At 38.7% G+C, this 14,781-nt stretch overlaps 1 protein-coding gene across 1 annotated transcript; it reads right to left on the minus strand.

Moving 5' to 3' along the window:
• Positions 1 to 931: 931 nt before the first annotated feature.
• Zswim7 (zinc finger SWIM-type containing 7) lies at positions 932 to 14,778 on the minus strand. The gene is made up of 5 exons (XM_047546889.1): positions 14,511 to 14,778; positions 10,936 to 10,957; positions 8,757 to 8,859; positions 2,783 to 2,887; positions 932 to 1,353 (listed from the first exon to the last, which is right to left on the minus strand). The coding sequence occupies exons 1-5, from the start codon at positions 14,584 to 14,586 to the stop codon at positions 1,237 to 1,239; spliced, it is 423 nt and encodes a 140-aa protein (XP_047402845.1). The 5' UTR covers positions 14,587 to 14,778; the 3' UTR covers positions 932 to 1,236.
• Positions 14,779 to 14,781: the final 3 nt, after the last annotated feature.

The raw sequence follows: 14,781 nt of genomic DNA on the forward strand, positions 1-14,781 counted from the left end.
TTCAGTGAAATAAAAATTTTATTTAAAAAAAGAACTTAGGGTCCTGCATTGCCTTGTACACAGGTGCATCCACTTGTCTACACCCTGAAGGCTAGTCCATTTCTGAAGTAGCAAGTCTTGGTAGATATTTTTTTCTACACTGCAACATAATGAAGCTCTGCGGACCACAACTGCACCGCAACTTGTATGGCCTTGGCCTTTCACCCAGCATTTGCTCACTAGCACGTTGTATTTAGGGGACCCAGGGATAAGGGGGGTCCTAGGCCAGAAAATCATCTGTTTATACATTGCTTCCCTTCCCACAAGCATACTGCAGGTTTATGAACCTCTGCAGAGACAGGCAATTCCTGTCCCTCTCCGATCCTCTTTTAGCTTTGTTACTTTAGTAAGTATTTATTTGCTTGACTTATTAAGAAGTTCTTGTCCTGGGCTGAAGCCTGTCTTGTTTTCATTCTCATCCTATTGTTGCTCCTTTGTTCTCTCTTGGGGTCCATCTGAGTCTCCTACCCACCCCCACCCTTTTAAAATCTGCCTTTTATTTCAGACTGGAAAATCCCTAGTAGTATCTGTAGCTTCTTTCCAGGACAGATTTTTAGTCTGTTCTTTCATTTGTCCCATTAAAAGCCCTGATATGCATGCAGAATAAACCCAGCTCTGTGGTTTTAGAGGCTGCATCTCCAACAACACAGTACAATTAAGCTGATTTGGCATAAAGCCACAGATACCAGAAGCTTAATGAAACTAGAACCTGAGAGTCTTTTCACACTTACTGTTGTTTAGCCATCTCTCTGCTGTTGCTGAGTGATTTTCTGGACCTCAAGAAAAGAACCAATACCTGTTCATCTAAACTTGTTCTTACTCAATTTAACCAGCCATCCCAACCTTTTAAGAATTACTACTATTTCAGTCACTTAAGAAGCTAATTGTGGACACAGCATGGTATTAGACTTTATTTCAGGCTACAGTGCTTGATTCCATCCAAGGACATTTTTTGCCCAAGTGGTTCAGAGGCTGGTCCAGGTTTTTCATGAGAAGACATCACAGGGCTCCAAACCATATGCATACCCTCCCTCGCCCTTGGCTCCAACCCAGAGTTCCTCCCATAATCCAGGAGGAAAAGGAAGGGTAACAAGTTTCTGGAAGATGCATTTCATCTCTTTTCCTTGAGAATCATGACACGATGAAAGTATTTCTCAATGGGACTTTTGAAAGATGATGATATTCCATCTGTACTTGTTATGCTTCTTGTTTCTTCTCTATCAATAACAAGTCCGTCAATTGCTTGTCAGAGACACTTAACTGCTGACAGGTCCTCATAATCTGACTAAGATAAATTGCCAAGAGATGCTTACACTGGAACACAAAACATACAGACATATTAGGATAAGTAGGGCCACCACTGGCCAGTCTACCTGTGATTTGCTATGATTTCAGTTAGGTCCTTCCTTGCTTTAGAGAGCTGTCAAGGCAATGGCTAACATTCTTTGAGCTACTCAGTGAGTACTTAGAAATACTGTTCCTCAGTGCTTCTCACACATTATCTCACTTATCTGACAGCCACCCATGAGGACAGGTATTAACTCCATTTTAACCATATACTCAGAACGTATAGTCTATTCACTTAATCACTGTTATACTTCAGGGGCAGGGCTGAGCATCAGAGAGGAGCAAAACTCTGGCATATACTAGCCTATCTGCTACTCTGGGGAGATGATGCAATTGGACCTTATGTCACAGAACACAGCTTCAGATCTTGAAGAGGCCCTCATTCAATCTTGTTGTTTTATAAGTGACAAATACTTACGGCACATGAGCTATGAATGTGGCCTCTTGCACAACGGGATACCCAACTTGGCATCCAGTTCCCAAGATGTTTAAGAAATTATCAGTGTAAAAGAAAGGCAAGAATGGGGTGGACTCCATTATCTTCTTCTTTGGCAAGACTTGAGAAATAGTGACCTCCTCTCAGGAGGGCATGAGTATGTGGATATGTCCTGTTCTTGCTTGATGCTCCGGCTGCCGATGAAATCAGCAAAGACAGGAGGGACAGACTAAAGCATTCCTGCCCCATGTGAAGGTTGAGTGTAGCACCACGCTTTTTTTTTTTTAAATATTGTTTAGTTGTAGGTGGACACAATACCTTTATTTTTACATGGTGCTGAGGATCGAACCCAGGGCCTCATGCGTGCTAAGCAAGCACTCTACCACTGAGCCACAACCCCAGCCCACCAGGCTGTCTTAGGTAGGAGGAAGATATATACCTCATGGCTAGAGCTGGGTATATACAAGTTGCCAATATCCAATTTATCTTCAATTTTTATTGGACCTTCTACTTCCTGAGTGCCAACTTCCAGGGTTACCTTTCTATCCGCCCCAAAGCCGCATCCATGCCCTTTCAAATAAAAAAGAAGGAAACCAATGTAGTTCTATAAAGGACATTCGGAGAGGCTAAATCCAAAAGAATCACTGAAATCAAGGCAATAAATTATTTGTTTCGATACAATAAAATGGGCATTTTGTAGCTGGGCATGGTGGCACATACCAGTAATCCCAGCTACTTGTGAGACTAAGGTAGTAGGATTGCAAATTCATGGTCTGGGCAACTTAGCAAGACCCTATCTCAAAATAAAAAGGGCTTGGACTGTAGCTCAGTGGTAAAGCACCTTTGGGTTCAATTCCCAGAAAAAAATTCCCATTTTGTGCAGCTCTTAGAACATGAAATAAGGGCTAGCAATTTCTCCCCTAACATAAATACGGTGGCAAGAGCCTTCCCCAGCCTTACCAGTAGGCTATCACCCTTCCGTAGCACCGAGAATGCAAACGCAGGACACGAACAGTAATGACAAGAAGCCAAACACGTGTACGTTTTACCAGAACTTCCAAGTACCTAGGAAGAAAAGGACAAATGGATCAGCTCTCAGAAGGTATGCTTCTGGGTACCACCTCTTTCCCTTTATCCATTTAATGACTCAAAGTCTCCGCAAACTGCACTGGAAAGAAATGCAGTAATGCTTTACGTAGAAGGGGAAACTCAATTTCTCTTCCTGGAGCAATGCAAACTCTTCCTTGCCTCTCGGTGCTTACCCTTTAGGACAATGGGAACTGAAGAGTTTCAGGCTAGTTCAACCATCCACACAGACCATTTTGTTCCTATGCTTAGTGAATCAGAGAACTTACTCCATGTGCTGACTATCAAGATGTGGAGGGAAAATCTTCCCTCATCTACATTTTATTGTGTTTTTTTCTTAACCTTTGGTATTTCACAGCATGTGCATGTTTCTGAAGCTTTTACCACACACCTAAAAAGAGTGTGAAAACAGGTATAGGGTGAGTGGTCAGGCAGGAGTAAGACAGGTCTCAGAAGAAAGTAGAGAAGGGCTTTTGAAAAGCATTTGAGGGTGGGGAGAATAAATAAAGAATCCTGCAAAAGGGATGACTCAGCTGCTCAGGATGGAGGTCTCCGGAAAAGAGGCAAGCCCAGATCTGCCCACTCATTTAGCAGGATGGAAGGAGGATGTAGATATATGTGGGGTTATTAAGAGGCTCAGTCTAAGAACAAAAAACTTCGTGGCAGTCAAAAGAACACAAAGGACAGGTAAACGGACGGTAAGATCTAATAAGATCTGTTGGTTATATGACTGGACAAATTTGGTGTCATGTCCCCTCCCACCCTCTGTTATTGGGGATTGAACCAGAGCTAAGATGAGCTACAGCCTCGCTCCTTATTGGACAAATCTGTTGGAGGTATCTTTTCCACCAAGTAGTCAAAACCTTTTGGTTGGAAGCTTACTATAGTTTGGATCTTGAATGTGCCAGAAAGGCCCATGTGTTAAAGGCTTTGTTGCCAGTCTGTGGCACTACTGGGAGGTGGCAGAACCTTTAGGACACAGGCCTAGTGGGAGTAAGTTAGGTCCCTAGGACTGTGCCCTTGAAGGGGATGTTGGGACCCTGTGCCTCTCTTCTCTCTGCTCTGTTTGCTATGAGGTTAATAGGCCTCATTCACCACATATTCTTGCCATGTACATAATTTGCTGCCATAGGCCCAAAAGAATAGGACCAAGGATTGAAACCTCTGAAACAAACAAAATAAACCTTCTTTTCAAGTTGATTTATCTCAGATATTTGTTACAGGGTGGGAAGCTGACTAACACAGTGTTTCATTTCTTGAGTTAATTTCCAAACTAGAAGATTATTTGTCACAGGGCCTTCAGGTTATATTTAGGCTTGAAGGTAATCTAAATGAAAAAGCACAGGACCGTTAAAAATTTTTTTTCTTAAAATTTTTTTGGTACCAGGGACTGAACCTGGGGGCACTCAACTAATGAGTCACTTCCCCAGCCCTTTTCATTTTGTATTTTGTGAAAGGGTCTCACTTAATTTATACTGTCATATAATGTCAGCACTCCAAGGATCTTTTCTTTCTCCCTCACAGAGAATAAAGCAACAGGTAAGACTAACCTGAAATAGCAGATTCAAGTGTGTGCTTCTGTGTCATATGTTCCCTGGACATGATGTAGCCATCTCTTTTAGGGGGTGGTGGTACTGGGGACTGAACCCAGGGGGGCTCTACCACTGAGATACATCTCCAGCCCTTTTTTTAAATTTGATTTTGACATAGGATCTCACTATATTGCCCAAGTTGGCATCAAACTTGCAATTCTCTTGCTTTAGCCTCCTGAGCAGCTGGGATTACAGGCTTGTGCCACCTCCATAGCCATTCTGGTAAAGTTTTATGACAAAACCAGCAGAATTCCTTGGGGGTTCCTAGATTTCCAGGAATGACCAATGACTGGGTAAGATGCCTGCTGTAACCATTAAAGATTTTAGTCCCAGTTTAAATTAGGTATTAAAACCACATCTTATGTATTTCCTATATGAACATATCACCTACACCACTAAGTATGAATAGAGAAACTGACCTAGTACATCTGGAAGACTTAACTGAAGGGAGAACATTAAAGCAGATTATTTCCCACTTCATCCTAAAGAAAACTCACCAACATCTAACAGAGAAATTAATAATTCTTGGGTTTCCAAACTACCAATGAATAAACCTTTAGAATTTTTCTTTCTTTAGTTATCTCCTTTATCTTTTCTCTCTAGAAATAAACTTAGGCATAAGCCTCTGGGATTCTGCACCAACTTGAATGATTCAGTGTTTCCTTCTCTTTGCAGGGCCCTTTATCTATCAGAATGCTTCCTGAACTACGCTGAACAAATGCCCGGTGACTTAAGGATGGGGATAAATTCTACGGAGGTTCCCTTGCCTGATCCTTTTACAGGCTGGCTAAGACTCAAAGTAAAATGTTCAACTGCTAAAGGCAGTATGTACCATCAAAAGAGTAAATTCTGCATTTGCTTCCTCCTTATCTAGCAGTGGACAACTAGTGAACCCAATAATCAGGCAAAAATCTGAGTTACAAATGTTTAGAACTGGAAATTGACCTTAGGGAAAATTTAATTCAGTTTCTTCACCCTTCAATGGAAAAATGATATCCTCTTACGGGAATTGCTCCTAGTTCATCCACTCATAGTTTGGAATGCTTACTCTCAGAAGTATGATTTTAAAAATGTACATGCAAAGAAGAGGACACTCAGATTGGATTTGTAGGAACTTCACTTAGAGGAAGTTCACAGTTAACTTTGACTTCAGTTAGGTTCTAAGGAAGTGACCCATCTAGATGGTCATACATTCATGGGTAACAGCTTTATTTTATGACTACTACAAGCCTCTTATGACACTTTGCAGCAGTAAGTTGTATTATTTCTTTCTGGAAAAAGGATTATACATTCCTATTCCAAATGAATATAGGCTGGCTATGTGACTTGCTTTTTAGCCAGCAAAATATGAATAGGTAGGCAGAAATGTTAAAAGTTGTAGCACACCAGGCCTTCTTAACTTTGAGTTCCACATAGGGGTGGCTTTACTAACTAGGATCCCTAAACTGAAGGTGCTTGGGAGCAGAGCTGCAGTTGAGTCCTGATGGATGTGTGGCATGAAGGAGATGGAGAACTTTATTTCTGTAAGCCTTTCAGATTTGGAGATCATGGTTACCACAGCATAATTTAGCCACTCCTTCTCAAATTGAGCCAAAGTTTCTAAAAAGCAGCTCAGGTGTAACAACAAAATGGTGACTTTAGAATAAGTACACATTACATCTGGTGACAGTAAGACTATTAGGGTTGACTTATGGAATAAAGGTGTCTTGTGGAAAGACAAGGCAGTGTTTGATTTATCTTTTATCTTTCTTTGAATATATTTTTTAGTTGTTGATGTACCTTATTTTATTAATTTATTTATATGTGGTGCTGAGGATTGAACCCAGTGCCTCACACATGTGAGGCAAGCACTCTACCACTGAGCCCCAGCCCCAGCCCTCAGCTTCTATCTTTTTACACAACTCCTGACTTAAACCAAAGTCTTACTGTATTACCATACAATGCGACCATTAATGTTAACTTGAGTGTGTATAAAGATTTCTTCAGTCTCATTTAAATCAAAGTCCAAGCTGACAGTCACAATTGTAGAAAGTCAGAGTTTTTATGGCTAACAAAACAATGGAATATAATACAGGATGTGAATGACAAAAACTAAACAAGTCACACTGAACACTGGGAGGAATAAGAAGTCAACAATAATTAAAATATGTTAAACAAGAACTTTAAGATTTGAATTAATGATGAGATCCAGAACTAGAGGTCAACCAGACACCTGCTTGTGCAGGTCAAGAGTTATGCTGATAATGGAACTGAGACCAAAATTCCAAAACTAAAAGACATGGGGAAAATGTGATGGGCTCCTCTAGCTTTAGGTGTTTAGGTGACATAAAAAACAAACACAGGGGCTGGGGTTGTGACTCTGGGGTAGAGAGCTTCCCTCACATGTGTGGAGTCACTGGGTTTCATCCTCACACCACATAAAAATAAATAAATAAAATAAAGATTAAAAAAACCCAAAAACTCCAAACATGAAATACCAGAAAAGATTATAGAAGTACCTACTCATGTGTAAACAATAAATTCAGTGACTGATTATTCATCTGTAAGTTCATCTGTAAGTAGGAAAATACTGTTCAAAGTTTTAACTGTAGCATCCAACATTATTCTCCTTAATGAGGAAACAGGATGACTCTGCCAGGTCTATGCTGTAATGTGGAATGGCAAGTGAATTCACTGAGCAAAGGCACTTGTTTGTCCAGGCAGGCTTTGCTCAAGTCATTTATTTCCTAAGAATTAACTGATGTGATCTCTCAATGAGTTCACTGACTGGTCTCGGCTCTGAGAAGTTCACTGTAAAAAAAAACCAAATTCAAACAATGAAAAAATTCCCATGTCCTGGTCTTCAGCAAAGCCTGGACAGTAGACAAAGGCTGATGGCTTCTAAGCCAGAACACCACTGCCAATATTTTCATTTCATAAGACTGTCTTCCAGCTGCACTTACCTTTGTCTCATATAGCCTGGGGGAGTAGCAGTTAGTTTGGCTGGCTGTTTAAATAGTCTTTATTCTAGCCTCAGATTTTAGAACAGGCAGTGTGAGGTAACCAGATGCAACTGTTACTTTATTTTTCTTCATTTAAGTATCCTGCAAAATATACTTTGCAGACTTTTGGTGGGAATAATCAATAACACATAAAAGTAATTCAGAGTCTGATAAGAGTCTGTTACTTCACAAATCTATCTAACCCTATCATAAGATTGAAGAGGGCAAAACTCAGGTCCAAGTAGACTGCATTCAGCAGTTTGATCCTTAGTTATTTATTGACAACAGTTTTGAAAGATCATTTTTGATAGAGCATTCTGATATGTGGAAGGGTCTCAAAATACATTTTGGCTTTTGCCTATAAGCAAGATTATCAACAAGATGTAAATGTCAATAAACTTATTGGGGGTGGGTGCCTCTATTATCGACAATAAGAAAGCAAAAGTTGACTGTACTCCATTAGACCTGACAAACAGCCTTTTTACATTATTGCTGGTTCTATACAATCCTACCAAAAATATTTCTTGAAAATATTTCTCTTAATTACTAAAATGCCTGGGTAGTATATTACATGAAACAAGACAGGCACAAAAAGAAGGAATACTGCATGATCTCATTATATGTGAAATCGAAAACAGTCAAAACTCCAGGCTCAAAAAGGAAAACGGTGGTTATCAAGAGATTGGGGATTATAGGAGACGGCGGTCCAAGGGTATAAGATTTCAATTAGGCAGAATAAGTTCAGGAGACCTACTGTACAATATCATAGTAATAGTTAACAACGATGTATTATATACTTGAAATTTTCTAAGAGTAGATTTTAATTTGGTCTTACTACAAAAAAATAAGTATGTGAGGTAACGGACATGTTAATGGCCTGAATTAGCCATCCCACAAGGTATACATATATGAAAACACCATTTTGTATACCATAAATATGCAGTTTTTGTCAATTTTGAATAAATACATACAAATGTAAAAATTTTTAGTTGCAGATGGACACAATACCTTTATTTTATTTATTTATGTGGTGCTGAGGATCAAACGCAGTGCCTCATGCATGCTAGACAAGTGCTCTACCACTAAGCTATAACCCCAGACCCAACACATAAAAATTTAAAACATTACAAATATGTTAACTTTACTAAGTTGGGTCAAAACCTTTTCAACAGTTAGGAAATACTTCAAGCTGGTCATCAGTTTCCATAGAGATACAAGAAAACATTTTGTCCTAAGGGTTTGTGTTGAGATTATCCCCACTTCTAGACTTATTACCTGGTAAACATGCCTTCCACTGGGTGATGAGATTAAAGTGATGGACTGTCGATCAACTAGGTCCAAGGCCTGAATGGCTGATGAGCCAAAGATAAACTTCAGTCTGGGAAATAAAAAGGTTTCAGATTAGAAGGGCTGATTGCCACTCACCTTAGTTACTTGACCCAAAGGTTTACCATCCTCAGAACTCTTTTCTTTTTGACAGTTTTGGGGATGGAACCCACTTATGCATGCTAGGCAAGCATTCTACCACTGAGCTACCCCACCCCACGCCATTCCATCCTTAGCATTTAAAAAAAATTCACTTTAATTTGGAAAAAAAGAAAATATAGCAAAATCCATGGACTTATTCACTTCCCAGAATTAATGTGCATTAATATTCTTGTTCATTTATTTCAGATGTTCTTGGTTTTTTAAATAAAAGGAGTAACTTATACTGATAAAGAAACCCTCTTTTATTCTTTTGTGTAGTGCTACCTTGTATTTCTTCCAATATTTCTTTCATCCTTTTGGAGTCACATTCCTTTCTTTCTTTCTCTCTCTGGCTTTTTTTTTTTTTTTTTTTTTTTTTTTTTTTTTTTTTTGGTGTGTATGTGTTGGGAATTGAATCAAGGGCCTCAAACATGCTAAGCACATTCTATACCACTGAGCATTATCTAGCTCTAGCTCCAAACATTTGTTTCCTTCCTACTATTGTTTTTGTAATTATTATACACAGAATGTATGTGCACATGTATATATATATACACACGTGTACATGTAGATATGTATAGACAGACATATATATGATAGTGTTTTAGAAATTAAAAATTACTTCATTTTCCTATACTCTAATGTGCAAAACTACTGAAGGGGCGGGAAAGAGGTCTTTAGAATTTTTATATTAAACATGTTGAAGATTTAGTTAATAAAAAAGTAAAAAAAAAACATGGTGAAAATCTTATGAATTAAAGATAATCACAGTTGACTTTAGAAATTTTTTAAACCTGCTTTGTCTTCTTTAGGACCTATTGTGAGCATCTCTTGAACAAAGAATGGCTACAAAGAGTTTTATTCTCCCCAACTATTTTGGATAGATTGCTTCCAGCATTTTTGTTTTACTACCATAAACAATACTGGATGAATATGCTCATTGCAAAAGCTTTATGAATATCTATGATTACTCCCTTGGAATATACTTATAAGTAGAATATCTAGGTCAAAAACTGTGTTTTAAAGGCTATTATTTCCTGTTGCCAGGTTACTTTTCAATTTACATTCCTCCCAGCAAGGTATCAGTTATGCCCCTCTCTAAATTTCTGCCAAAATTTTTCTGTGGTTGCCAGTTTTACAGATGAACAGTTATCTAATTATTTTGTATTTTTCTGCAGTTTTTGGCTAGATGCATTTTTTAATGATTTGCCTATTTTCTTTGTTTTTAAAGTACTAATTAATTTTTGTTATAATGTGCAATTCTTATAAAAAAATCAAGAATTTGAGAAAAAGTTAAAGCATTTTCCTAAATTCTACTTCCTTACCATTAAGCTAATTACTGGGCATGACTATAATCTTAGCTGAGAGGCTGAGGCAGGAGGATCTCAAGTTTGAGACCAGCATGGGCAACTTTTGAGATCCTTTCTCAAAAAAAAAAAAAAAAAAAAGCAGGGGGCAGGGCTGGGGATATAGCTCAGTGGTAGAGTGCTCCTGGGTTCAATCCCCAGTACCACCAAAAACCAAAACAAAAACAACTGAGTATCACTTATTCCTAGGTAGCTTTTACTTTTTTGTTGCTATTGAGATTGTAATTGTATTCTTGGATTTTGTGACATGAAGGAAAATTATTTTTGATTTTGTAAAATAATTGGCCATATTTTATTCTCTTTTCTTTAAATAGTGATATCATTTGCAAATAATATTTGTCTTTTTTTGAAGACAGGTATACTTCTAATTTTTTTATGTGTAAGTGTAACAGATATAATTTCTAGAACAATGTTAAAGAAGAGTTGTAAATAGGGCAATACAGGAATGCCTTGTATTATGGTGTTGGCTATTCATTTGAGATTTTTTAAAATTATGTAAAAAATATGTAGTAGCTAACTAGTTTAGTAAGACTAGTTTTAAAAGCTAAGAATCAATATTGAAAGATTTGGCCCTTAATGTTTAAAAAAAGAAATCAAAACACAACAGTGTATGTACTTACGATAATAGATGCTCATCAGGAACTGTAAAATTGGAATGGAAAAAAAGTTTATCATGTTAAACTAGTGACCACAGACACAAAAATGTCTTAAAAAGATTATCACCAAAAAGACTTACAAATTACAAACTGAACCTATGCATATAATTTTGTTCCTTCCCTAAATCTGCCTGAAACAGTAAAAAAATCATAAGCTCTCAAGAATGAGAAAGACAGGGAGAAACAACAGCTAAGACAAACTGAAAGCTGATAGAAAAGTGAAAAATAATTTACAAGATCTGAAAAAATTAAATCCTAGGCTAGCAGTGGGACAGTTAAGCACCAACCTGATTTAATTACAGAATCCAATACTTCTCCCCTATTTTCCTCCCCTCAACACTGCCCTCCCCCCCCCAAAAAAAAGAAACACTCAAAAATTGGTGGTACCAGATTGTTCTGGAGGTGGGTATCAAGCAGGGACACTAAGATAAGAAAGATTCTAAGTTTAAGAAGTAACAGGACTCTAGTTCCCCTGCCTAGCTGTAGATGACTCCTGATCCCACACTTTGGCAAAAGACTAGGCTTATTTTCTGGAGAGACTCAAACACAGGATATCTGGACTAGAGGAAAATTCTAGGCATGGTGGAGCTAAGGTGTCACATGAAAAACAGGGAGACCTCCTGCTCTCTTCCCCAGTATGGCTCTTGTAATACAATCAGGCCTTCACCCTCTTGGTAGAAGACTGGAAGTCTTTCCTGGGGAATCTGACCAAGCCAAGAGGAATGACACTGGAATGGATTCCCCAACTAGCCTAGTAAAAACAATTATAAGGATATTAACCATCCCTAAGCTCTTCTACTTCCAGAATCTTCACTCTTAAACATACTTGACAACTAAGGATTACTGGCCAACAAAGGAAAGATGACAAAAAACAAAACAGAGGCAAGCTAATTAGAGAAAACTGCAGAGAGAAAATATTTCAAACACCTATTAATCTTATCAGAGAAAAAACAAGCTAAGCAACTGTAAAACAGGCACAAGATATAATAAAGGGATCTTCAGGGGAAATGTAAATTAAATATAACAGCAGAAATTAAAAAACAAAACAAAACAAAAAACAAACCAACCATGAATCTGGAAGATGCAGTTGAAGGAAGTTCCCAGGAAGTGGAGAAAATTTAAAAAATGAAATATAGGAGAAATTATGTTACTCAAGAGGAACAATAAAGTGCATTCAGTAACTGAATAATGGAAATACTAGAAAGAACAGAGGAAAACAGATGTAGGGAACTCATCAATCCAGTAAGTCAAGAAAATTTCCCAGAATTAAGGATATGAATTTCTAGTTTGAAAGAGGTTACTGACTGCCCACATGGGAGAGTGAAAAAACAAAAATAATCCTCATCAGAAGATTCTAAAATACTGGTTAGGAAGAGAAGATACAGTTCGCCCTTCAAATCCATGGGTTTTACATCTGTGATTCAACCAGCCTTGGAGTAAAAACAAAAACAAAACAAACAAATTTGGGAAAGTATTCTTTGTGCCTGTACCTGAACAGGTACAGATTTTTTTCTTACCATTATTCCCTAAGCAATACAGCATAACAGCTACTTATGTAGTATTTACATTGTATCAAATATTATGAGTAGTTGAGAGACGATTTTAAAGTTTTTGGGAGGAAGTGTATAGATTATAGGCCATTTTAAATAAAGAACTTGAGCATCGTGGTATCCATGGGAGGTCCTACTTGTAAGGATACTGAGGGACAAGTGTGATTCAAATTTCCAGAAAAATAAGTCACATAAAAAATCAGGAGGAACACCAGAAGATAGAAGGTAGCGTAATAATGCTTTCAGATGTCTCAAGAAATATTATTTCCAACATATAATTTAATACTTAGCCAACCTATCAATTAAGTGTGAGGATAGAAAAACTTTTTCAGACATGCTAAGCCTTAAAAAGTACATCTCACACCCTTTTCATTCCCTTCTTCACGAAACTACAAGAGCTTATGCTTCATAAAATAAAGTAGGAAACCAAGAAAAGAAAATTGTAGGATATACTAAACATAAGGCCCAACACAGGTAAAGAGAATTCCCAGGATAATAATGGTGAAGGGAGATCTCAGGAGACAGATGAGATCAGCCAGTTCATATTAGGCAAGTCAGAACGCTCTAGGAGAGATTTCTTCAGAAAAATGAAATTGATGAACACCTTGTTCATCTGAACATGTTGAGTAGAGATTTAGAACACTGGTAGAATGTGAGGTTGAATGGATAAATACAAAAAACTAAACAAACCAAGACAACTTTAACTCCAGGGAAACCTAAAAGTAACACAGGAAATGTAACCTTAATTTCCTATATGGCTCGGTTACAACTAGTTAACATATCATTACACAAGTGTAAACTTGGAATCTTGATTTAAAAAGAATACCACTATGGGGTTAGGAAGGTTCTATGACTAAAAAACAGTTCCGCTAAAAATAAACATGATTAAATGGCAGGGATCCTTGTGTTGGAGCCACGGGTATCAACAGCACTTACTGTGCCCCTTCAAGATTGTCAGGCTAAGGTTTAATCCATTCTGAAGGACTTCAGTTAAAGTTAGCATTCTGAACTCTCAGGTTACCCAAGCTTAGACAAGAAACACTGAACTGAAAACACACTGGCTTTCCACCCATCCTTTCTGGAATCAGAACATGTTTAAATACCTGGTTGGCCTAATCTTTTAAGCACATATACTTAACCCCCAGTAAATTCTGATTGAAATGAGAGAACAAAAGTTGCTTTTCTCAGTCCTTTAAAAACAGTAATGCAAAATAACCCATTTCAAAGGAGTCATTCAAGAGAATAAGCAATGGCAGTTTTGAGACCTAATTTGGCTTTTATTTATAGAGTGGTCATCTTTACACTGCAAGAGTAGTTCGAATTAGTCCACACATTCTGATTTCAAACATCCTTTTTCATTGATATACTGAGATCGTTCTGGCTCCGTGATTTTAGTGACATGGGCACAAAGCACCCTCTGCTGGTCCCTGGAAAAAAGGTACTTTTAAAACATCCAGATTTACTTCAGCAATTGCGTATGCATTTGGCTTTGTGACCCTGAAATATTTACTTTCTGAACAAAGTGTATGCAGAATACTTAATGTTATCAGGACTTGAGAAAAACTGTTTAAAAATTCAAGTTTTGAATAAAATAATTTAAAAGCTAGCTTTTCCATAACTCACTGGTTTCAGTCCTTTTCAACCTCCACAGGCCCTTGGATCCCCTCTCACGTGTACCCAACGCTTGTCCCAGCGCCTCGGTTCCCATTGGCCTGTCCGCCTCCCGAGGGAGTGGTGCCAGCAACTGCACAGTTCCTCATTTGTTAAATGGATTTGACTTTTATGACCCAAAGGTCTCTTTTTAATTTTATTTTTTTCACGAGCCTGGGGTTTAGGGATAGGGCCATAAAGGAATACAGCTCCGACAGGCCACAGCGCCGAGCGGGATGGGGCCTGGAACCCCGCGCCCGCCCTTCCCAGCGAACCCGACTCCAGCCTGGACGTGGTCTGCGGCTCAAGACGCGGCCACGCACGGCCAACGACCCGTACTTCGCGCGCTTTCCTTCACTGCCGTGGCCATCTCGCTCAAGAGCTCCTCTACGACCGCCGGTAACGCGACGGCCATGATGCCACAGGTTGCACGCTCCTTTACAAGATCCTTGGCCGCCAAGCTCCGATCAGCCACGATCACCTGCGGAGGATTCCCGCCGCCGGTGGGACGAGACAGTGACGTAGTTGTGCGTCATCGCGCATGCGGATAGCAACGATGACGCCTTCTTGGACGTAATGACCCGACCAATCCGGCCAACCCTCTGCGCAG

Source organism: Sciurus carolinensis, chromosome 3 (assembly GCF_902686445.1).
Source record: "Sciurus carolinensis chromosome 3, mSciCar1.2, whole genome shotgun sequence".
In the NCBI taxonomy this organism is placed as follows: domain Eukaryota; kingdom Metazoa; phylum Chordata; class Mammalia; order Rodentia; family Sciuridae; genus Sciurus; species Sciurus carolinensis.

Excerpts from the sequence above, each read along its gene's own strand:
- Zswim7 (XM_047546889.1), bottom strand. The coding sequence starts at position 14,586 with ATGGCCGTCGCGTTACCGGCGGTCGTAGAGGAGCTCTTGAGCGAGATG. Across the intron at positions 8,860-10,935 it reads CCTGATGAGCATCTATTATC|ACTGAAGTTTATCTTTGGCT; the intron begins GTAAGTACATAC and ends TTTATTTCCCAG. Across the intron at positions 1,354-2,782 it reads GGAAGGGTGATAGCCTACTG|TGTAAGCATCTCTTGGCAAT; the intron begins GTAAGGCTGGGG and ends TTTGTGTTCCAG.